This window comes from Ammospiza caudacuta, chromosome 3 (assembly GCF_027887145.1).
Source record: "Ammospiza caudacuta isolate bAmmCau1 chromosome 3, bAmmCau1.pri, whole genome shotgun sequence".
Taxonomy (NCBI): Eukaryota; Metazoa; Chordata; class Aves; order Passeriformes; family Passerellidae; genus Ammospiza; species Ammospiza caudacuta.
This window is the reverse complement of record NC_080595.1, coordinates 68,427,901-68,453,004: the sequence shown is the minus strand read 5'-3', so window position 1 is coordinate 68,453,004 and position 25,104 is coordinate 68,427,901. Positions and strand designations below refer to the sequence as shown.

Sequence of the window (25,104 nt, the reverse complement as noted above, 5' to 3'; positions counted from 1 at the left end):
TGGTATGGGGCTATGTTTTGGATTTGTTCTGGAGACTGTGTTGGTGATTTAGGGATATTTTGGTGCCTGCTCAGCACTCCTTACACAATCAAGGCCTTTCCTGCTTCTCACCCACCAATGAAGAGGCTGCTGGTACACAGGGAGCTGGGAGGGGACGCAGCTGGAAGAGTTGACCCCAACTGACCAAATGGATATTCTGTATTCTATGGCACCATGCTCAGCAATAAAACTGGGGGAAGGCTGGTTTGGGGGGCTGTTGCTCAGGGAACAGACAGCTGGTGGTGAACAATTGTTTTAATTTGCAGCATTTCTTTCTCGTTACTTTTCTAACAATATTTTTCTTCAGTTAAAGACCCTCAGGGAAAGTAGGGATGGAAATGCCCAGAAGAGAGAAATGCATCTCCTCTTGTACAGGCAACTCCTTAGCTTGAGGCTGCTGGCTTTGTAACATTCAAGACAACTAACCTTTGTACTGAACCTGACGCAGAAGCTGAATCTGACACAGCACAAAGTCAGTCCAGCAAAGGCAGCTGTCCCAGGCCTTTTCATATCCAAAAAAATAAGAGTGTATTAGGGTTCAAAAAGAACTGACCTATGTTTTAGGCTATACAGATTTCTAGGAGTAGAAATATTACATCTGCAAGAGAAAGGTAAAGGAAACCCTGTATATATGTATCTGTAAAACTTAAAATAGTAAAAAATATATAATAGTATTTAATATAGCATTTTCTATCTAAAATACTGACTTAATGTTAGACATACATGGTTTTAAAACTGAAATTAAAACCAATAATAATTAGAAATACATTATCTCCTTCATTTATTAGATTACAAGCTTATTAATATGTGGTAGATTTTTATTTTTCCTTCTTCTAAATTTAATTTAAAAATAATTAATTTTGAGTTAAGATTTAAACATCTTCACTTCAAATTCTAAACTCTTCAAGCAGATTTGAACTTAGAATGCCGCTTATATCCAAGTACAGCTAATGGATGTCTCCAATAATTTGTCTCAAAGAGAAACACAGTAATTTTGGCTTCAAGTTGTCCTAATTAGTCTTCCCATTAACCTCACTGAAACATATGAGAAAATTCACACTTTTTCTTAGAGCATATTGCTCAAGTCTGCCTTGCCTTCAGGCTCCGCTGGAAAGAGAACCAGTCTGCCTTTGGAAATACCTCACAACACAAAAAGCAGGAAATTCATAGATTTCATTGAAAATAAGAGAGAATGCAGAAAGCATCATGAAACTTAAGAGATATTATTATTTCTTCTTTAGTCACAGGAATAAGCTCCATCTGGCCAAATCCTGTCAAAGACAACTTTATCCAAGCAGCAGGTTTTTCCCTTCCATACAGGTGGGGGTATGCAAATGCCAGTTCAGACCTGAAAGCACTCTCTCCTTGGGATTACTTGGTTTATTTCACTGATCTGGCATTTATTTGAAGATTACAAACACTCTGAAACATGACTTGTGTGTCTCCAGAGTCTTTCAAAGCTTAAAACTGCTATCTTTAATGAAAGCCAAAAGAGACATGGGGATAAAAAAAGTAGCTAAATGCTACTGGTTTTCCTTTCAGCAAAAATAAGATTATATGACAACTTTTTCTTTTCAATTATCCTCATAACTTTTCCTGGTGCCCACCACAAAACTCCCTGGAGTACTTTTCTAAGAGGCATGACATTTTAATACCTGATCCAGTACTTCCAAAGCCACATAAGTAAGAGAATTCAAAGTACACTATTTTAAAAACGCATTACAAGATTTCTACCATATAATAACAGCAGATGGAATAAAAAAATTAAGAACATTTCATATGGCTTTCTTACCATCTTGTGTTACACTTCTGAAATATCTATTTACTGCTTATCTGGCATAGAAAATTATGTAACAGAACCAATTTTGGTGTTAATAAAAAACTAATCACAAAGAGAGAGCACAGCAGGCACTTTCTTCTGAAAGAGGGGTAGAAGAAACTCCTCAATATAAAGTTAATAAACACCTTCTACGCATTTGTATTTTCCTGTGCTATGCTTTTTAAATTACTGGAAGAAAAACCTCTGAAGTAACTTCTCAGGCCAGACACACCACCCTCACGCAGCTACTTAAAATCTTTATCTGTCACCCAAAAGTCAGTCAAAACACACAAGTCAGAAAAGGTTCACTGTAACCCTCAACAACTTCTTAAGCTGCAAAATTATACCAGTGCTATGAGAACTCCCATATAAGATACACCTCTGACAAATTCTTCACTATTTCAGATAAGATATTATCATACAATAGCAGGGTAATCAGCTAATACAGTTACTCAATATTAATCAAAATCAAAATGTATCTGATACACGTGTTTATGGGATGCGTGTGTATCTAATGCTGCTGAAAAGCAGTGAACCTTCCTTGTGTGAAGGACTTTGAAATTTGATATTTTATCCAGGGTATAATTAGAATGTCCTGATCATGGAGAAAAACACCAGTATTAAAAGCAGCTGACCTTCTCTTCCTGTCCTTCCCTCCCACTTACCTCCCCAAAACACTGACATAGTTTACCCCAATCCAGGAAAATAAATGGAATTATTCTTACTAACTGAGCAGAAGATAAACAGGGGAAGTCAAGCCTCCATTATACAAATTGAAGGTCTTGAATCTGCCTGTGGTTTAGTGAACAAAAGCTGTGACATTTATTATAGGACCTCAGTTCCTCTGAACTATTCTCTAGCTCTGCATGGACCCCAGCAACAGGTCACAAACAATTCCAGCATCCAGCATAGCACTGAAGGAGCCATGGGTCTTCCATCTACCATGCAAGCATGTGGGTGCTTCTCATAAATCTCCAACAGAGCTGTCTAACTCTCACACAACAGAAGTGTCTAACTCTCCTGGGAGTTGGGTGAAAGACAAAGACATTGGGATGATGTGCCACTACAGTAGTATGATGCTACATGTGTGTTCCTCGCTGCCTACCTACTCACAAACTGGACAAGCCTCAATGCAACAGAGATAATCAGATGAGCCAAATGAGACATTTCAAAGTGGCAGGCAGGAGGCCAGTTCTTGTAAAAAGCCCTAAGCAGACTGACTCATCATCCTCTGGAAGCAAAAGCATGCCTTTCCAGGGTGCAGCAGCACTCACAGGAACGGTTTGGGCTTGGTTGCTTTGTTGGGGTTTTTTGGGGGTTTTTTTGGTACTGTCTAGAATTCTTCATCATTCTTTTTACAGGCCTTTTTCATATTACTTCACATTTACTATGTCAAAATATGAGGTGAATGAAGGAAGGGATCTCTGCAAATAACTCTCTTCCAAAGAATAAATAAGAACATGCATCACAGAAAGCTGTGGCAGAAAACCAGGGAACTGTTCAGACATTTAACAAGTTCTGCATGAGAAAGAACTCTATGAACAAAAAATGTTTAGGAATTTTAAGTCTGAACAGCAAGGAACTAATATAAAAGAATAATTAACAAAAAACTTAATAGAGGAAAAATGTAATACTAACTAAAGTTAATTAAAAATTATATTAAAATGCTAAAAGACTTACTGCCAGAAAAATGTCTATGCCTTCAAAGCAGAAAAAGTCATGTGGTGTTTAGAAGCAAGTCCAATTAATGTCAATTTGAAAAAGAAGGAAGTTCACTGCCTTCCACCATCACCATCACTGTACTGCCAGTATCAATCAGAATTCTTTTACATAAGATGTGGGCTGCAAACTCCAAGTCAGTTCTACTTTGTTTCACATTAATTGTATGGGATTTTCTGTAACCTACTGTGTTGCATACCAAAGGAATGCAAGTTGTACTTAAAAACTCACTAGTTTTAAAAGATGAAGGAATTGAAAAGCTATGTAATTCACAAATAATTTGAACGGTACAATGCTGAATAATATGAATGTGAACTTAGAAGTTGAGATGGGATTTTCAAAAACTGAAGTAATTTTGTTGCTTTTAGGACTTTGTTTCAGATGAAATACTGGTAAAGCTACTGTCCCTCAGCAATGTTATTATGGAGAAATGGAAAAAGGAATAAATGGCAGGACAGCCTCACAGGCCTCCTACAATGCACACATTTTCAAAAATACTTCAGGGCAATTTTAAAGGATTTTTAGTAAGTACAGCAAAAAGCCATGCTGGAAAGAGTAAAAGCTGCACTCACAAATATCAGGATGGCATCCACACTTATGCAAGGAAAGAACTGCAGAGGTACCACTGAGTTCCAGCAAATGGCAAACAGCTTCTTAGACATCCTTACAAACAAAGGGAATGCTATGTACAAATGAACATACTTGAACAGAAACTTCCTTGACATATCCCATCTAATGTATTAAGACCTGGCCATTTGGTGTCCATCTTCCTTATCCTCCTCTTCCTGTACGGCTAATGAATTTGCTTTTCCCCCAGTTGTGACTTCTCATTCTTTTCCATGTCCTTGAGGCAAACACACCTTCTCCCTTGTTTGACAGAGAAGTGATAGGGTAGCAACCATCATTCTCAGAGTAAGTAATGAGGACAACACTCTCAATTTGCAAACAATACAAAAAAAGGGCGAGAGAGAAACAAGTATGTTCTAAAATTTATTAAAGCTTAACAAAGAAACTGTCACTGAATGAGAGAAAATTATACCTCCTCACTGAGCAAATGAAAAATACTGACTCAAAGAAAATAACTTGTACTTCACTATTTTCACATTATTCACATCCTGTTTTCATCTTACCATGTAAAAGGTTGCCTTGCTTCACTTAGATTTACCTGAAAACACTATTTTCCCTAGCACACAGTACTGACAAGGAACGTGCCTTAAAGGAGCTACTACTTCGTATTAAGCTGTAGTATTTCTGGTACTGAAATACTCTTTCACAAATCCGCTCTTTGATCAAGTCTCATTAGGGCACAGCCAACACTCACCAGCTTTGATTTATTTAAAGAGTGTTGTCCCATGCTTGAGAGGTCATCCCTGTGCCTTAACATCAGGTTCCCACCACGTCATCCGAGATGGCAGACCTGGCAAAAGCCTCATTAGCAAAGTTCTAAAGATTCTAGCAGCAAGAACACACAACTAAGTAACACAGTGGGCCACACCTTCATATGATCTCACCTTAGCACTACAAATCAATCTTTGCATTCCACATCCCATTTCAAGAGCCAAAGCTCTTAATTCCATCACTTAATTTAGATGACAAGAGGCAATCTGAGCATCTTCCCAGAGAGTTGCACAGGGGTGATTAAAACAAAATCAGCACCCAAATGAAGCACACAGATATAACATTTGCTTTTCTCATCCTACATGATCAGTTAAAAAGACACTACACAGGAGACAAGCTCTGTAGAAAGTGTTAGTTTACTCTTATGTGCCACTGCAGTCAGATTTGAGGTCAAAGTTCTCAGTACTAACAGACATTAAAATACATTTGGTAGAATGACCTGTCATCCAAAACACTCCTCATTAAAAGTTAATACACATTTCCCTGACTTACATAGCTGGTTTGGGTTTCAATTTTTTTTTGTGCAAGAAAATACTGAGTAAAATGATCCACATGCTGCTTTAAAATAAACTTCTTTAAGCTAGCTGTTTGGCAGTACCAATTATAAGACTCAAATAATAAAATTTTACATGTGTTTCAACAAACAAAGCTTAACAAAAACTTCTAACAACAGTTTGTGTTTTGCAAAGGTTGACTTCAGGGAGACTGTACCAAGGCAGTGCAGCAGTTTTTGATAGGGGAAAACAAATACAAACTCCACAAACAAACAGAAAAAGGCAAGTGCATGTGAATGGTACAGTAAACCTGAGGTCTTAACACTCATTAGGTATATATATGCAGAGAGTAAAAGGCAAACCCCTAAGCCCCCAACATACCAGATACACACCAAGTAGATCTGTCCTGCCCAAGGGATCTAGCAGAACTGGTATTTCAGGACACACACAAAAAAAAAAAAAAAAAAAGTACTGCCTATTAATATTTCTGTGAACTGCCAATTTACCCAGCAATATCTAGGCTAATAATACTCAGCTGGGGAATTCACAACTCCAAAAGAGAATCGTCATCGAAAAAATTTAGTAACTTCTACTCTTGAGCCAGATCTGGGTCAACTTAGCTCACTTAAATGAAACCCAGATTCAGAAGATGATATAACAGGGGACTGTAAAGGAAAGTAGCAGTGTATAGAGGTAAGATGCTGCCACTCCAAAATGAAGTGAGACATTGGTTCTGAGCAACAAGGGCAGCTCTGGCGAACAGGCACACATTTCAAAAAGCAGCAGGCAAAATTTGTTTTATTCAGGAGAGAAAAATAAATTACGCCAAAGTCAACTACTGCAAGATTCTATTCTTGTTTTCCCTACCCTACTCAATTATTCCAAATGCCAATGTTAGAGAATTAAAATGAATCTTAGATTCATTAAAAGAAAAGTGACAAAATGCAATACCACGGGATATTTAAGTGAAGCAGAAAATATTTCACAGATTTTATCTGAGCAAATAGTCTGAAGCAAACAGCAGGTAAGCCCAAGAGTAAATTTTCACTCCATATCAGTCACTGAAAACAAGTTATTTATGACTGCTTAGGTGAGAAAACTGAGCATGTTAAGATAGAAGTATGTCTTAAAAGAATGAACTTGTTTTACCAGAGTACAATAAAACTTTTGATTTATGCACTTTGCCTCTTCAACCAAGGATATCACAAACCTAATGCCAAATATAATAGGAATTTCTAGAAATACAAGAGAATAAAGGATTCTCTGAGCAACCATTTTCAAAAAGCTAAACTTTCCCAGCAGTAAGTGACACACACACAAAGAAACATCCCATCATAAATGTGTTCTCTTGATGTGCCTCTCTGCACTAAGCTTCAGCTTTGGTGCTATTTTGCTGCCATACATGTATAGCACTTGAGAGAGAGCTGTGCTACAGATGTTCACAGGCCACTGTGTGAGCACATGTGAGCTGCATGCAGCTGGCCACCAAAAAACAGTAAAAAATATTATGCATGTAATGTGGATGCTCTATGCAAAAGAGCACAAACCAAGCGAAATTTGAATCCCCCAGCATCTATCTTCTCCAGCCATCTAAGAGCTATTTTTAAGAAAGTTATATAACTAAGTAGAACAATTTTTAGATTAACGGGTTCTATTTTCACCCCCCCAGATAAGAGGATAAAGCAATATTCCAGAACAGCAGTCACGTAAACAGGCAACTTGATTTCATTGAAACAGAAGCATGAGTGAAAACCTATACTGCCAGGGGGAGTTTCTTTTGTAGTGAGCTGTCTCATTTTTTTAGAAGTCTAGATCTTAACTTGCATTTGCCCTTTTATGAAGGCCATCTACAACTTCCAATTCCATTTTCCAACAACAAGCACTTAACAGTGAAGACGTAAAGAAATCAAATATCCCCCTAGGACCTTCTTTAAAAGTAATGGCTAAAGGGGAAAAAACACTGTGGATGCCACACTATATCTGTTCTCCTTCCTTTCTATATCTGCAAGATACCATGCCACAAATACCATCTACTTCAACAGCCATCAGGTACCCCCTCTTGCTGGCATTATTTTTTCATCCTCAGCTGGGGATGACTCAAAAAAACTCCCATCAGAACAGAAATCCACCACTGCCATCCAGAGGGGGATAATTCTAGGTATTTTTGTTCTCTGCAAGAGAACACCCAGTACCAGGTACATACCTACCCTTTCCTATACCAAGACAGGTGCAATTCATTCTCAGTCTCCACAGGCCACTTATTTGTATAATCCCAACTATCAAACTTGGCTCTGACACCATCTCCTCCAACAACGTTCCCAGATTAGCTAGGCTGATACCTGTATGCAGCAAAACTACCTCACCTAAGACATCAAGTGCAAAGGATGTGCAAGTGAAGACAAACTCACCTGAGGAGAGTTAAGAGACACCCTCTAACACAAGGGACCAGAGCAAAACCTGAGGGCTCCCAGAGAGCACTATCATTTCAGAGAGTTAAAATTCTGTGGCTGACTCACATTTTCTTCATAACTACAGGTAGAAACAGAACAATCAATTCAATGTCAAGTAACTTCAGAAGGTTACATCCCACTTTTAAGGAGACTGGAGTTTCTGGCTAGGTTTTTGAGATAATTATCCACTACTGACATTTTAATCCCTCTTTCTACTAAGACTCTGTATTGAAATAATTAAAAATTAATTAAATATTAAAATATTTAGAGTCAACTGGTACCTGTTATCCTCACCACAGAGCAGTGGATCTCTTGGTTCACAGCCTACCAGGAATAGCTCTTAAAAGGACCAGCACCCTTCAGTTTTATGCCAGGCCACACAAGTAGGGAAGAGAGAACACACCTTCATTTTTTCTCCCAGCCTCACACTTCAGCTTCATTTCCTCCACTGATCTCCCTCAGCTAAGCTTTGCAGAGTAGTCACCCTCCTAGTTTACATCTGTATTCTCACTGTGGGAGCCCCAGCCCAAACCCATAATCACAGAACAGAATCATTTATGTTGGAAAAGACCTTCAAGATCATTAAGTCCAACTATTAACCCAGCACTACCAAATCCCACACTAAAACCATGACCTCAAGCACCATATCTACGTTATCTTCTGAAAACCTCCATGGATAGTGACTCAACCACTTCCCTGGGCAGCCAGTTCCAATATCTGACAGCCCTTTAATTGGTAACTCTTCCAAGTATCACAGAGACTTCAGTACAATCAGAGCACATGTACAGTACTCGGATGGAAAAAGGAATCCTTTCACAGGCAGCAGCAGGTGCTGGGAGCAGCCCCAGCAGTGAGGCTGCCATGGGTGCAGCAGTGAGGCAGGAGGACACTGCTTGTGCCTCTCCCTGCTTCCCAGCAGGGCTGTCCCTGCCTGACTCCCTCCTGCTGCTGCAGACCAAGGTCAGCCCAGGTCGCCAAGCACAGCCAGCCTGCCCTGCTGCAGCACTGCACCTCCTGGAAGCACTTCATGGGCCACAAGCCATTCACTTAATACACTTTGGGAAGGCCTGTATCAAGCAGGAATCCCTTCCAAGGGCCAGAAGCCATGCCCAGCAAGACCAGAAGTTCAACGGGTGCTTCCAGAGTAACTTAACTCACTGGGGAAGTCTCTCTCCTTGATGCTGATCCCCAAACGGTAAAAGAGATGGTAATATGTTAAGAGTAGCAAATATTCAACTGGAGTAGGTCTCTTGCAGACCCAGCAGTCTACTTAATTTCTTACTAAGATTTGGGGAAAACCACAATAAGAAATTTGGCAAATTTAAATTAGAAACTGGAGGGGGGAAAAAAAAGAAAAATGTTACTAAAACCCTGTAAAGTAAAAACAGAAAGAAGTAAAATACACTGTTACAGAAGTAGCTTTAGCATTCTATTTTCTAACTTTTATATTCCTAGCCTTGCTACTCTACCCTTCATTTACCACACATTAATCCCACCTTCCCTTAAAGTTTCTTAGACACATCAGGGCTTTGATAACAAATTACCAGCCTACTCCACATGTAGGTCACCATCTGGAACTCAGCTCAGGTCACAGAGGATTAACTTTAAATTGGATTGTAACACAGCTCTATATCCTACAAAAGAAGCCACATCTCATACTTCAAAAATTAAGTATCATTATCTGTATTTTCCAAATGAAGAACAGGAGACCAACTCTTACAACAATTAGACTCATGTCACTTATAAACTTTACCTGCTTCCTCCCACTGCCCTTTACACTGAGTGGTAGTGGCTACCCTGGTTACCTTTTTAAATTTCACAAATTCAAGCAAAACAAAGTAGTAATAAACTGAGGGGAAAGGAGTGTAAGATCCATCTGGAACTCCCAGCATTTTCTTATAGCAAGATTCCCCTTACTAACAGAAACATTTCTTAAAGCAACAGTGGCAACAAGAAGATATGGAAGAGTTTCTGCATTCCATCCCACAAAACTGATTACAATATAATAAACAGATGTGGAAAACCCTTTGCTTTTGTGCACCATTTGGCTTCCACTGTTTTGACTCCAGCTTTTAACATTCTATTTTTCAGGCACACCTGTGGAGCCATGGTACTAAGACTACTAGTAACAGAGAGTTGTTCCAATTCTAATACAGAATTTACCTACAGCAGAAAACAAAGGAGAGGGATTCACAGTTCTGTACTGCCCATAAACAACTCCTCCAGGACCCCCGACCTTCATATACCCTGAAAATTCAGTTTTAGGTGTTTTTTGGAGGACAGTTTGAGCAAAAGTAAATGCTACAAAGGTGAAATTAGGAGCATTAATTCTGAGGGTGTATTTAGAACTAAATCTCACACTCTTTGGAGGACTTCTGTACTTTAAAACACAAGCCTCCACTCCAGAAGGGAACTATTACTTCCTTATATGTCCATCCACAAAGAAGCCATGAAGTATAATTTTAAAGGCTGGAGGAAAAACAAACCCAAACTTCATGCATGCATTAATTCTTAAGAGTGTGATTTCACTGCAAGTAGTCTGTCTGTAACATAAAGACAGTTCTATACTATTAAAATGAATCTATATGTCACATTTTTTAGAAGTATCCTGAAAACTAAAGGCCATTTGTACCAGTTGACAAGACTGACTGAAAGATCTGATTTTAATGATAACCAGTGCTTAAATAAACTGATAGTGAATCAGGAGAGAAACACGTAATGACCAGTAGAGTCTTTTATCACAGCTTTTCCTACTGAAGAGATTTAGCCTTGTAAATAATTTCTAAAATAAATTTTTTAAAATTAACAGCAGTTTAGAGCTTCTCCATTCCTTCATTGGCAATCCATTTATAAAGTTGCTTTTCCCCCCACTTTCTATGCCAAAAGAGTTTAGTGCCCTGACATTACAACGACTTGGAAAATTTTAGGATTAGCACACTAATTAAATGAAAGCAATAAATTCAACTAAATCGTAAAAGCAAGAAAATATAAGTAATTAATTATGAAAAATGCTTTAACAGAATGTTTCTCATCCTGAAAGAACAGAAGTTCCTTTGCCAAATCGTATATATGTCAGGCACCATTTGGTCCATTGAATTCATCCTCCCTGGAATGAAACACACTTGCTACAAATTATATCAGCAGTCCCAGATTAAAAGACTTGATCTACTGTAGAAAACAGAACTCTACCCCAACTACAATTTGCATATTTGAGATGATTTCTGTAATCATTTAAGATAAAACATGCTAAAGCATTTAAAAAAAAAAGAAGATGCCATACACACAAAAAAAAAGAAGTCCTTCCTTGGTGCAGTCTGGGATTTGATCACCTTAATTTTACAAATCAATCTGGCATCTCAATTCCCAACAGTGAGGTTTACCTGGCACCTGAATGGGGATGTTGGTTAACTGCCAACACGCCTCCCTGAGTGCCACGGAATCTCCAGCACCACTGAACACAGCCCATCATGCTTACACACAGCATAAAAACTGTAGCTATTTAAGTGCTACTACCTGTACTGCTACCCAGTTTTAGACTTTATTTAAACAGAAGAGTAAATCACTGTTTACAGACAACTAACAAGCCTGAATACAAACAATCTGAATTACATTTTCCTTCAATGGGTTTAGTGATCACTTCTTTCTGCTCCCCAGGAGTACTTGAAGGCAGATTTTTTATGCCCTTTTTGTCTTCTGTGATGAATACAATTAAAAGTACAGAACAAGAGGTGGGAGAGAAGAAAATGTTTCTATTGCTGCCTTTGATAATGGAAAGAATTTAGTGTTTACAGATTTATTTCCAGTTGTTGGCTCATACATTTGGATATTTATAGTACTTATCACTATGGCATCCAAGCACATTAGCAGGGCTCTGATCCCCACAAAGAAAACAAAACAAAACAAAACTGTTTCTTCTCTGCTCTCCAGCTGTTAAGAAACACCTCAGTTAAGGTGGGGAAGCATGGCATGTTCCAGAAATTAGAGAATTCTTTTCAAAAGGTAGACTCCATTTCAGACCTTATTTTTTGATCAGAACAAGCAGGGATCAAAGCCTATCATAAAGGTTGGTGTGGTAGACCTGAGACCTGATCTCTGGCTCTCAAAGTCAGTTCCATAACCACTAGCTAAGAAAGTGTGAATTGCATACTTACAGAAAGCATTTAAATACAAAAAAAAAAATTAAATCTGTCTAATTATGTTAATAAGTGAAGTCATCTTCCACCCCAGAGAAATGCAAGACAGTACTTTTGTGCAATGCGGTATCCACAGTGCTCATCAGTTACCCAATAGCACCAGTAAATCCCCAGCACAGCAAACTGTAATGGCATTCAGCCCACAGCCCAGCTACCAGGATGAGATCTGAAACTCTGCAAAGGGTAGCAATTTTAGAAGCTACACACAGATCTTCACATCCCTACTCAAGTGGTGTAAGGTTATTGATGCACTTCAGCCTCAGAAGAGAGGTCAACACAAATTATTTTTGATAATTAAAACTAGCAGGCTTCACCTTGCACAGAGTATTTTTATAATCACACATTGCTTAATTCCCTCTTGCATCTTGGGCTAATACTTATAGGCAAATTAGACACGATTGCAATATCGAAATAATGAAGCAGCAGAAATAACTGTATCAACAACTATTATAAACACTGAATGGAAAAATGGCTTCTTAACAGAACCTCCAAATATCTTTATTTACCCTGTCTTTTTGTAATACACTTTATTTTAACATTTCCATTTATATCTTTAGTAATTATAAGCCAAAAACATTAATGATGTTGGAAAAACAAGCATGGTAACGGTTATCTATATATATATGCAAACAGAACTCCCGTATGAAGCATATTAATAAACCTGTTTATATAAGCACATGTAATGAAATAAACTGATTTAACCAGCCTTTCAAATCAGTAAGCTTCAGAAGATACCAGGAAAAAAATAAAAGGAAAATAATTCATGCTTCTTCAAGTCTGGTATCAGACTTCTGAAACACAGAACTCCACCAAGCATATCCAGCTCCAAGTCCCACACTTCTCAACAGCTGGAATAACACCCACCCATGTAAGCATCAGTCCAATTAATGTTCTTTAACTTTTACAGTAAATTAAGGGTATACTACTCTTATGGGAGTACTCCATACTCCCAGAACCACATAAACATGAACATTTGGCCATAAGTCACATGTTTTATTAATTCTACTAGACTATGCTACCTGCCAGAATTAACTAAAGTAAATACTCATATATAGTCATAATATTCCCACCTACTTTTGAATTCCCATTTCAGTCCAAAACTTCAAAAGTATATAATTAAGAGACTGAATTTTTTATATTCCTCACCTTCTTCCAAAATAATCCATTACAATTTCCATTAAGGATTAAATAAATGTTAATTTCCATTAAAAAATCAAATTCTACTCATGGATAAACACAAAACCTTCAATTTTTGTTGTTCACTCATCATGTATACATATAGACCACTTCTTCATATTCCCAAGAGTCTGATTACATCACTTATTGTCATTCTTAACATGCAGAAAAACAACACAACTATCCCAGACCTTATTTCACAAAGGAAAATAAGAAAAAAATCAGCAGGAACAGAAGGAAGAAAGTACTACTGCACCATCTCATAAAGATATTCCAAAAGCTGAAATACTACCAGCATAAATCATGGACTGTTCCATCTTTTATTTACATAACATACTGTTCTTTTTAAGATAAGGCCCAAGTATTACGAGAATGGAGCCATTTGGAACAGCAAAGATCACAGATTTTAAAACAGGAATTTGGCCAGAACAACCTTTTGGTACTTTACCTTTTTTTGTTTGTTTCTTAAGATTTTTTTTTTTTTTTTTTTTTTTGGGGGGGGGACTGACACTGAAAAAATAGAAAACCAACAAACTGGAGCAGTTGTGTACATAAAACTAACCCATATGGCCCTCCTGTACTGAAGTCCTCTGTCATAACATCCTCAGTGTCAACTAGTAAGATCATCTGAATTCCTGATTAAGGTGACAAAGATTTCATGTAAAGGCCTGAATGTGGAAAGCATTTCTATCCTGTGGGCTGCTTGAAGTCAGATTTGTTTTCCCCTTCTTCTTCCTGAACTCCACTAGGGGAGAGGAGATGGAGAATAACGAAATCTGAAAAGGAATACCAAACTGGGGAACGTTGACATGAACTGAGGAGAGAGAAAGCAACCTAAGATCCCCTTCAGACATGTCCCAGGGAGAGCACGCTCCAGTTTTACAGAAGCCATGACTCACTGCACTCAGAACCTTTCAGAAGCTCTATTAGACAACAGATATCCAAGCAACCACCACAAGAAACTGCATTTGTTTTCACAAAATCAGAGAATGTCTTGAGCTGAAAGGGCATCAAAGATGATCTTATTCCAACCTCTCTCAAGTGTGTTTTCTTCACGAGATTTTTTTTCATCATGAGCATTTTTTCTCCTATGCTAAATAGGGCATAATAGTAAAAAACAAGAATTCTGCACATCTCATTTGAATTCTCATTAGTCTAAATTTTTTTCAACTAAACTTCTTTTGTCTACGAAGATTTCTCTAACACATGAGGAGAACACAACCCCATTATGGACGCCCTAGTGAATCCAATTCCCTTTCTATCCCTCTGAACATATTTTTAGTTCAGTTTTCTAGCTGAGCTAATTAGAATTTAAACCTTGCCATCGCTCTCAACAGCAAAGTATGACTGCATGCAGATGGCTGATGCAATGAGAAAGAAAGAAGTACTTCTAACCATATCACCTCTCTAAAGAAAAGCTTACAGCAGACACACCTCTCACCCAGTTAAAAAGTGTCTGCTTCTTTAGAATTCTTATGTAAGATAGAACAATAAACTATAATCCTGTCCTGAATCTCTAGGTACTCCTACAGATTAAAACTTACAAACAGGAAAACTGAAAACCTCCTGCCACTTCACACAATAAATGCCATTGTTTAAATCAACCAAGAAAGTTCTATTTTTGAAAATACAAAGTATTTTTAGCCTTTGACAGGGACAGACTAATCCCTGGTGGAAAAGGATGTGCCACTAAGAGCTTATGATAGTTATACAACTTAAGAAAAATGCACATAATACAGTCTTCTAATTCACAGACCAACATCAAGAACTAGAATCATCCTGTATGCTTCAAAATAGCAGCCCAAACACAGGGACACATTCAATGCAAGATGTATCAAAAATATATACATGTATTTAAACTCTGGTTTATAGTCTTTTCTTTAGACTTGCTAAAAACAACAGGAGATAACATGAATTGGTACACAGTTTTGACCATAAAAAAAAAAAGAAAATAACAACCCATTCTCACACCTTTCCCCACTCCTCAAAAAATACATAAATGTCAGATAGTTAATTTAGTTAAATTTATTTGACTATTCCTGGTAGTAGCAGACAAAAATAAGAGTCAACAACAGAAAAACTATGGCTTGTTAGGTTCTGGCTGGACATCAAGGAAAAATTCTTCACAAGGACATCTTATGGCACCGGGGCAAAGTTATTCAAAGATTTTGAGGTACCTGGGAAGGTTTTCAAGAATCAGAAAGACAAAGTCAGGGCTGACCTGGTCTATTTTGGTAATGATTCTGCTCTGAGCATAAGGCTTGAAACAGAAGTCTCCTGCAGTTTTCTCCAAACCACATTTCTACAATTCAATAGCATGAAAATATGCTAATACTTTCTCAAGGAGGCTAAAATCCTTATTAATTTTGCATTAAAAATATCTGAACTAAACAATTTCTTTCCTATTTTCGCCTGAGATAAGCAGTGGCATTTAAATTATCAAATAGTTGCAAGGAGCCAACCTACAACCAGGTAGACTGTGACACTGGCACTCAGGACCAGGTGTGTCATTTATGTAAGAGATGATTGCCATGTCATACTTGTATTATTACCTGGCAAGATGAAAGCAAAGTTCTTCTACTTCCATCCCTTTTTCAGGGCCATACTATCAAAGGCATTATGTTGTGATCTCAAAATGGGAATGCCATTTCTTCTGGGACACTAAGCTCATAAGAAAAAAAAAAAAAACAAACAAGAATCTCTGCAATCCATTCAATTTGTTACCAACATCCTTATAAACTTTCTACTCAATGCAGTAAGAGTTTCAAAAAAATCCACTCATATTGAGGAACAAGGCATAAATTGTAATATAATATATATAATATAATATAATATAATATAATATAATATAATATAATATTTAAAATGGAGGGAGATGCTAATTTATGTTTATGTCATTCATAAATGTAAACTAATTCCTTTCAAACATATTTCATTGTTACTGCTTTTTCTATTTCAAGGATTAAGCCCTGGGAAGAACAGCAGCACAGAGAGCAGGGAACAGAAGAGGGTGCAATTCCTGAACATCACAGGAATTCTGGAAACTAACCAAGAAGAAACGGACATAAAATTAGAAAGGTTACTCCAGCGTGTTTTCCGGTTTTCATTGTTATTACAAAATCTTAGAGAAAGCTGCAAAGAGGGCTGGTGTCAGAGACTTTTTTTTGCATTAGAGGGAACTGAACAGTGCCTTTTTTCCTGCCAATCATCTTTCTGCCTTTAAGGACAGACTTCATTTTATTCCTACACAAACACCTAAATTGCCTTCCAGTTTTTTTCTGATCTTGCTACTTAACAGACATTTTAAAAACAATACACCCATACACAGAAAATACTGTTTAGTTGTATACAACCAACATTTCCTGCTTGGGATGCCTAGGAAGTATTTTTCTGCAGACAAAGCTTGAGTATTCACTACATAGCTATTTGTTGCATAAGTTGTATTTACTTATATAAGCCGAATAAGGCATAATCTTTTTAACCTATTGTACAGGACAGCTACACTAGAACATGCTCCAGGAGCAAAGAAGTGACCTCTGTGAAGCTGACAACATTCTACAATGCTGACTTTCATGCCTGCCGCTGACACAAACACAGTCATTGTCATAGCAAAACCTTATCTGCCAGCCCTCTAAGAGGAAGAAAAAAACCTCAAGAGATTTCTTTCATCATGTTTTGCATTGGGAAAAACCCACACCAGTTTTCTTTCTAAATTTGATGGGCTGAGAAGCATTTAAGATGGTAAAAAGAAAAAAAAAAAAAAAAGCACTGTTATAGTTTATGGTAATAGTAATTGCTTTTAAAACAAACCAATCACAGTTCTCAAGGGACTTTAACATATCAAAAGCAACAAACTTGCTCATATTCTGCCTGACAAAAAGAAAAAAAAAAAACAGCAGCTGTTAACAGCTACTACTCCAGTGAGGTTACTGCAAACAAATGCCCCATGAGCAGACAGACAAGCATTCTTGAAGCTTTACCCCCTGCCCCCTCCCTTACCCGCCCCCATTATTCAAACTTTCATTCTACCCCAAACCTGGGCTAACTGATCAGACTTGTCACTTGCTGAGTATTTCTCACTTCCTCTTACAGACCTCTAATTCCCCTAACGTGAAGAAAGTCAGAGATTCAGGAAGTGAGATGGAGTAACCATGCTTCATGCAAAGTGGTCTCTGCACAGTGTTCTTCCTCACTGCTGCTTTTATGCTGCCAAAACTGATGTGAAAACTCCATCTGACTTGCCACAGAAACACAAGCAAAGCCCTGAAAAAGGTTTTCTGTAACTGAGCTTTTATGTTCTACTTCAAAGGGAACTTTTACAGAAATTACTTATTATCAGCACACTGAAATCATGGCATAAAACAAAGGATGACATTAAATACATTAACTGGACTTTGCACTGAGAAAAAAGTTTAATCTGTGCATACATTATAGTAGAAAGAGGTCTGCTGAATAAAAACTAAGAAAGAGTGAAGTATAAGCCCTCCAGAAATGGATAGTCTTGTCAAACTGTTAAAAACCAGAGATTTACAAACCTTTCTATGGGGGATACAAATAATCTCTGTCAAGCCCCAGGCTAGAACTCCAGGCAGCAGCAATGGGTTTTTTCTGGCTACAAGGATCTTCTGGCCTACATCCCAAATGCCTCCAGTCCATCACTAAGTGCACTATTCTGTCTGCAGTGGAAAGGATTGAAAATGAGTCCTGTGATGTCTTCAGATAAGGCTGCAAAGGCTACTTGAATATGTACATTAAATACTGACTAGCTACAGAATGTTTCCAGTGTTCACAGAAAAACAGTCTAAGGCTACAACTGTTCCTCTCTGTGGCTTTTCTGAAACTGATCTGACTCCTGCTCCCCTTCATGAGATCCTGAGCTACAGAACTGCTGAACACAGGCCAGAGAGTCTTGTTTGACATTATAGTAGCAAGGAAAAGTGAAAAGTCCTCCCTGAAATCCCCCAGCAAAGATTGATAATGACTGGTATGCCCAGGTCTCATGATATTAACCTAAGTACAGGTGAGAGAATTTTACAATGCTCCTTGTTTTTCTCATCAGAATACCAGATATCCACCACACTCCAAAAATACAGATTACAGGACATAAAAACATCTACTGATATTTCACCTGGGCATGTTGCAAATGACATGGACTAAGAGGCAGAAATTGTAGAGTTTAGCTGGGCGAGAGATCATTTCCTTCACAGCAGCCCCTGTGGTGCTTGTTTTGGGAGCACAGCACTGTCTCTGCTTTTGCTGAGAACACTGACACAGCACCACGGCTTCTGCCACCCCAGTGAGGGGTGCACAAGAGGCTGGGAGAGGACACAGCTGGGACAGCTGACCTGAAATACCAAAGAGATTCCATCCCATATAATGTCATGCTCAGCAATGAAGCTGAGGGGCAGGTTCCTTCCAAAGTATTTGCTGCTCAGAAACTGGCTGGGCATCAGTCTCCTGGTGGTGCATTTACATCACAATGTTCACTCACTTTTTCCTTCATTATTAAACTGTCTTCTTCTCAAACCTGAACTGTGGGAGTTTTTTTTCCTGGTTTCTTGCCCTTCTGATCCTCTCTTCCATCTCACTATTTAAACATTCTGGTACAACTCAGTGACATAGCTCTGAAATACATCATATGACAGAAATAACTTTTTGCATGGTAACCAAGAGAATGCCACTAAATTCTAAGTAAGCAGACCTTATTCTCACTGAGTTATTTCCAATTAGAACAGCAAAAATAATTTTTCTGAGAAACAACTACTGATGTTAGCTGAAGGCTAAATGCACCAAGTTCGTTGTGCAGAACACACCCTGAAAAAAGTCCTGCTGGTATTTTTTATGTGAGGAAAACTGAGCATACTGTGAGAGCTTGTTCCTATGGAGAAACTGTCACAAAAGATGGCAAAGTATGAGGTTAAAGCAGCAGCTATTTCTCTCTGCAGAACATCCCTGTATGAAACTAGTAAGTGCCTTTAGTTTAGTTCAAGCCAGTTTCAAATTCAGAGTACACAAGTTCACATGTCAATGTTACTTAAAGCAGTTTCTCCATCTTATTTTAGTGGAAAATTATTAGCATAATTTTTTCCTATTAGTTAAATCCTGGGAATAGGCTACCAGAATCTGAAATAACCTTTTAATTTTTTTTAATCCTAAAACCCCCCCAAAAATAACCAGCCAAACTCTGAGCATGAATCTTTATACTCCCATCAGTTATACAGACACTTTATTCTAGAAAGCCATGGCAATACCACTTACAAGGACTAGAGACTAATACAGGCTTAAGTGCAGTGCACATTTCTGATTGTCAGGGTGGATAATATCCAAGTAACACAATAACTGACTCACAGAGGGCTGGACACCACTTTATAATGTGAGACTTGGCAAGCAGAAAGGAAGGAAACAAGGAAAAATGCCTCCAACATGATTATTTTCTACCCCCAAATAATCAAGCTACTTCACCAAACATATGCCAATATTTGCCAAGATCCAAGGGCAGAGAGATTAACCTCAATTCAATTAAAATCAGGAACTTCTCTGAAAATCCATCATCTTCCAAAACAGAACACAGTAGACAGTGAGCATTGCCAGCAATCAAGATCCAGGATCCTTGTGTTATTGCACTTTTGTGATACCAAACTGATAGCACAATTTACATGTTTCACCTACACATTGTCAATCCCATTATCTTTTGCAGCAGAAGAAAACTCCCCTCCAAATATTTCATAATTAAATTTTGTTTCCTGAAATTCACTTCTGCCCTTCACTATATTGAATAATTATATCTATTAACTTTCCTTTTTCTCCTTAATGAAAAAAAAAAAATAAAGAAAGCACTAGAATACCATGCTTCCATGCTTGGGACCTGCTGGAAGAACGAGTGCTTGAAAGAGCAAAACCAAGTAACCGATTCTGGTTTTCCATGTTCCTTGGCATATAAAGAAATGCTACAATTCAATTGAAGTAATTAGGGTTTTTTTAAATCCTTAAAAAGATAATATATTCCCTTAAAAATGATAGACAATGATAGACCTCTGGATCTCATAACATCAAAACAAGTTCCTATTCTATCAGCTAAGCATTCCAGAGAAGTTGTTGGAAGGTTATTAGAAAAGGGCGTTTATTAAAGTTAAACTGGCAGAGCATCAACTCCTAAAAAGGTAATAGCTCTGATTCTCTGCATCCAATCTCTTTCTTCCAGGAAAGCAACATTCTATGAATTTTCACACTAGTAGTTTGCAACCAGAAATATTAAATTAAATGAATTGCATGTAACAATAAGGGAGAAAGATCTGGGGACTTTCCACAGCACAACAAGCGTATCTGATGAAGGAAAATGTTCTGGTCTGCAATAATCATGGGCTCTGTATCTCACCACATTAATATCTAGTTCTTATCCCTCCTGTTCTAAAAGGCAAAACCTGGAATGTGCACAAGAGAAAGAGCTCTGCTGGGGTTTAGAGACCATTTAATTTCTGCCAAGTCCCTGATTCTCTAATTAGGTAACCGAAATAAAAACAGTCTCAAAAACACTTAAAATATAAACTTCATATTTCTTCTGCAAGTACTACTAAAAGAATGGTTATACACAGGTATCACAACAGTTGTTAAAAATGAAGTGCAAAAGGACACAAACTGACAGAAAACAAATAAAACACCCTAAACACATTAACTTAGTTTAAACAGATATAACTGTAGTTTAAACAGATATAAAATGCCTTTTAATCTTTAAATGTAGAGCCCTCAATTAAAAGTGTCAGATCTACCCAAACAACAACATCCCCATATTTAAGGTTTATAAATTTCTGTCCTCAGATCCCACATCAACATCATGCAATTTCAACTCCACTGCCTATTTCATTTCATAATCTTCCTACCCTTGCACATCATAATATACAATCAACTGAATACACTTTAACATTAAAGGTTTCTTTCTCCTGTCTATGTCAAAACCCATCTCCCCTCCAAATCACACAGGTTTGAGCCAAACACAAGAGGTACTTGTCTTTTTTTTAAACCCTGCGTTTTCAAAGAGAATGAATGTTCCTGAAATAAGTATGAGTAAGAAGATGAATTTGAAAGAACATTTAAGAGGTTACTAAAAAATCCCATTACAAATATATTTTAAATGCATCCATGCAGTCCATTCCCTGCATGAGCATATTCATTAGCAACTACATATCTATACAAACTCAGGTGCAACCTTCAGAATTAAAGGAGATGTTAATGTTAATTCTGAAATTAAGTTTCTTATTTTTAGTGGGTGTAACAGAAAGGAAATAGCAAGGCCACAATTCATTATCTGAGCATTGTTAAAAACTGTAATAATCTGCCAACTTGTGAAAAAAATTCCCCTCTGAAAAAGCCCCAGGAGCTTCTTCCCCAGCACCACATCGGCAGCAGATGGCCAGCATCAAGTCTGCAATTACCAGCCTGGCCTGACAGCCCCACAGATGACAATGATACTCTTTTCTTTTCGTGGATGTGAGCAGGGGACAGCTTGAGAGATGCAGACAACTTGGTATCATAGGCATCAACCCCCTCCACTAAAAATAAACATACACAATCAATTTCCAGGCCTGTCATATGATTCCTCCATTAATCTTCATTTCACCATTACGTTTCCCTCCTTTTTTCTTTAACACTTTTCTGCTACTTAAAAGTTTTTCAAACAAGGTGGTAGGAAATGTGAAACATAAAGGATGCAGTAGAACTGACCATTGTAAAGCATTGCCAAAGACAAACCTCATGAACTATCTGTTGTTGCAACCTTGAAACCTTTCCCCTCTTTATTTTATTCTCCCCCTACCCAGCCCTGAACAGATTATTTTCTTGCCTACAGAGGAGAACAGAACATCTGATGAGGAGCTGCTGTTTCATTTCCTCTCCTTCATCCCACCCCTCAAATAGGGAAGCCCTTAAGAGGGGGGAGGGGAAGGTATGCTTTTAATTAAAATGCTGCATCTTAAAATACTATTGTGCAGCATTTGGCTGGGAGTGATTAAAGCTATAAATAAATACACACCATGAGAGTACTTCATCCCCCCTACATCTCTGGGAGAAAAAATACCAAAAAACTTCTGCATTAATAACCATTTATTATTTCAGTTTTACACCCAAGAACCTGAATATTTGATCAAAACATTTATTTTGCCAAAGCCAACAACTGTTTACGAATGAAAGGAAGCAGAAAGCAAGTTATGAGCTGACAGATGCAACAGAAAGAGGGTGGAAAGGATTTTCTTATGTGCAAAAGAGGCCTGACAGACTTAACTGAGGCATTTGGACCTCTCCTCAGGAATGCTCAGCCCTCCACAGAGCCTTCTGTCTTACACCGATTCAGCATTCCTTGCTTCATTTCTACTAATTTTTCCTGTTCTTCCTCATTCCAGCTACCCCTTTTGCAAAATTTACCAGGCATAGAAAGCTGCTGGAGAAAAGTCTATCACAATCCTGCTGTCATTCATTATCTGTCTCAAAAATCTTACTGGGAAATAAGTCAATGCAAGAAGAAAACCTCAAGTCTCACTACATCTCTCTCATTCCAGCTTAATTCCAGTGACAGGTTGTACAGGGAGGGTGACAATGTTATGGAAACACTGCCACTGTAGAGGCTGTACCCCTCCCTGATAAGATCACCTTTGACTAATCATGATTTAATCCAAACAAAATTCTGACAATCTTTAGATACTGTTGATTCTTCTCAGAGATCGTTAACTATGTGTCAAATTCCATGCAATAAAACATGAATTCCTTCCCACCAGCAGTGGAGATGAGAAGAGACAACAGGCTTTCCTCATGGCAAGATGAGCAAACTTTCTTTGCTGATACACACAACGAAAACCAGAAAGCATTGTCCTTTTATCAACTCCCTCGAAAGTTTCTGCTTTTTCCCCACTTGTTTATCAAGTGCTGTAGTACAGGATATTACTCCTCTGTATAAACCTGGCACTTCTTGCAACTGCAATTATCAAAACATGTAACACAAGCACTCCCTTTGTGGCAGAGATGCAAGTTAATGCACACAACTCATCCAGAACTAAATTAATCAACCCTTACCAAAACAATTACTTGACTCCAGCAAGGAAAAAACTGCAAGCACTGAACAGCTTTGCAAATGTATGGTTAGCTTGTGAAAAACATCTTTAAAGCATTTTGGACTGTTTCTCTCTCAGAAACACACAGAACTTAGCAGTGTTAACTCACCTTCCACACTGTCAGAACAGGAGGTACCAATCCCAGTGTCCCCGCTGTCAGAAGCTATGCTGTGTCTTCTCACAGGATTGTTTTGACTGCTTGATGAAATTGCTGAGGACTGCCACAGGGATTCAGTACCAGGTAACCATCCCACTGAGGAATAATCCGAGCCTAGGAAAGAGAAAGCCAGAAGTCTGTCATTGGAGATACAATACAAAAATCAGCAACAAAATACCCGCCAAGATGAAAACTGAATCCCATGTTTCATAGATAAAATTTGAGCCAGAGTGGGCACGTGTCCTAGAGGTTTGGTTTTTTGTGTTAAGTAAAATCCTTCTGATAGATGAAAGCTTCCCCAAAATTCCAACATATATATTTTTACTATTTTAAACTTTTCTTGTACTCTTATCAAAACATTTATCATACGATTCCTATCCTAAAACTGATCCTCAAATCCCAGCAGAATTTTGCATTGCAAGCTTTCAAATACAAAGCAATGAATTAATTTTAGGACAGAAACCAGTGGAAGATTTGGCCACTGAGATACAGTCCTTTTCTGCTGTGCATAAACCACATGACCCAGGTGATAAAGCCAGCAATAAAATCATCAACACTGATACCTAAAGTAATTCCTTATATAGCTGCACATAAACAGCCTTTGTGAGACACGTACCCATCTAGTGGTTTGTTTCATTTTGGTTACTTTTTTCATTTAAATAATTGTTAAAATATTACATTTTAAAGCACAATTCAGAGCAGCAACTAGTTCTGCTGTTCAAGGAGTTTTTAAAGTAGGCCACATATTCTCACAGCCAACCTCAAGGGAAAATTTATCTCAGAGTACAATCCCAGAAGACCATTACAATTTCCAATAGCCAGTACCTAAATCTGAGCATTGTTTAAAGGCAGAATACTGATCATCACATTCATACTCTGAACCAGCACAGGCACATAATGAACCACGGAAAAAAGCATGGCTGCTCTTCATTTATATATAATCACATACATACACCCCCTCTAGCACTTAGCTTTGCATAGCACTTTCAGCAGGAAATGATTCATGAAGAAGTATCAGCTCACATATAATGTCTCTTGGGCTACATGACGTTATTTTTAGATCATTAAAACACTTTCAGCAGTGTCCATCTGAAGTCATAATAGCAATTTGCCTCTGCAAGGACATTTGCTATTTCCAGCTGTACTTGTTTTCCAGTAAATTAAATAGTTCAGAAAACAATGTAAAAATTAAATATGTGGGTATATATACAACCCAAACCCCATACATGAATACATACACGGTTCCCATACAGCAGCCAAATCCCCAGACCTAGTGGCTGGAGTGGTGACAGCTGCCTGCCAAGCCAGTTGAAAACTGAGGAACACGATAAATACTTATACACTAAATTGCTTGTGGCATGTGCTATTGACCTGCTACATGACATCTAAAACTGACTTTTTTGTAGGTAGGTTCTTGAAGGCCTTAAATATGCCTGTCCATCTCGTTTGCCTCAACTTCATTCTCTGTTGAGATTACTGCCTCTTCTTCCCTTTAGCACATTTGCCTACCTTCGCTCCCCGTAATTCAAAACCACCCAGTTCTCCTTCCCCTTCATTCTACT

General features: G+C 38.0%; 1 protein-coding gene across 1 annotated transcript in view; it reads right to left on the bottom strand.

The window, feature by feature from the left end:
• Window positions 1-25,104, bottom strand: part of CEP85L (centrosomal protein 85 like) — a 105,021-nt gene that overhangs the window by 65,508 nt on the left and 14,409 nt on the right. Inside the window, exon 2 of the mRNA XM_058800987.1 lies at window positions 23,495-23,656. Coding sequence (XP_058656970.1) covers window positions 23,495-23,656 — 162 coding nt within the window. The remainder of the gene's footprint in view (window positions 1-23,494; window positions 23,657-25,104) is intronic.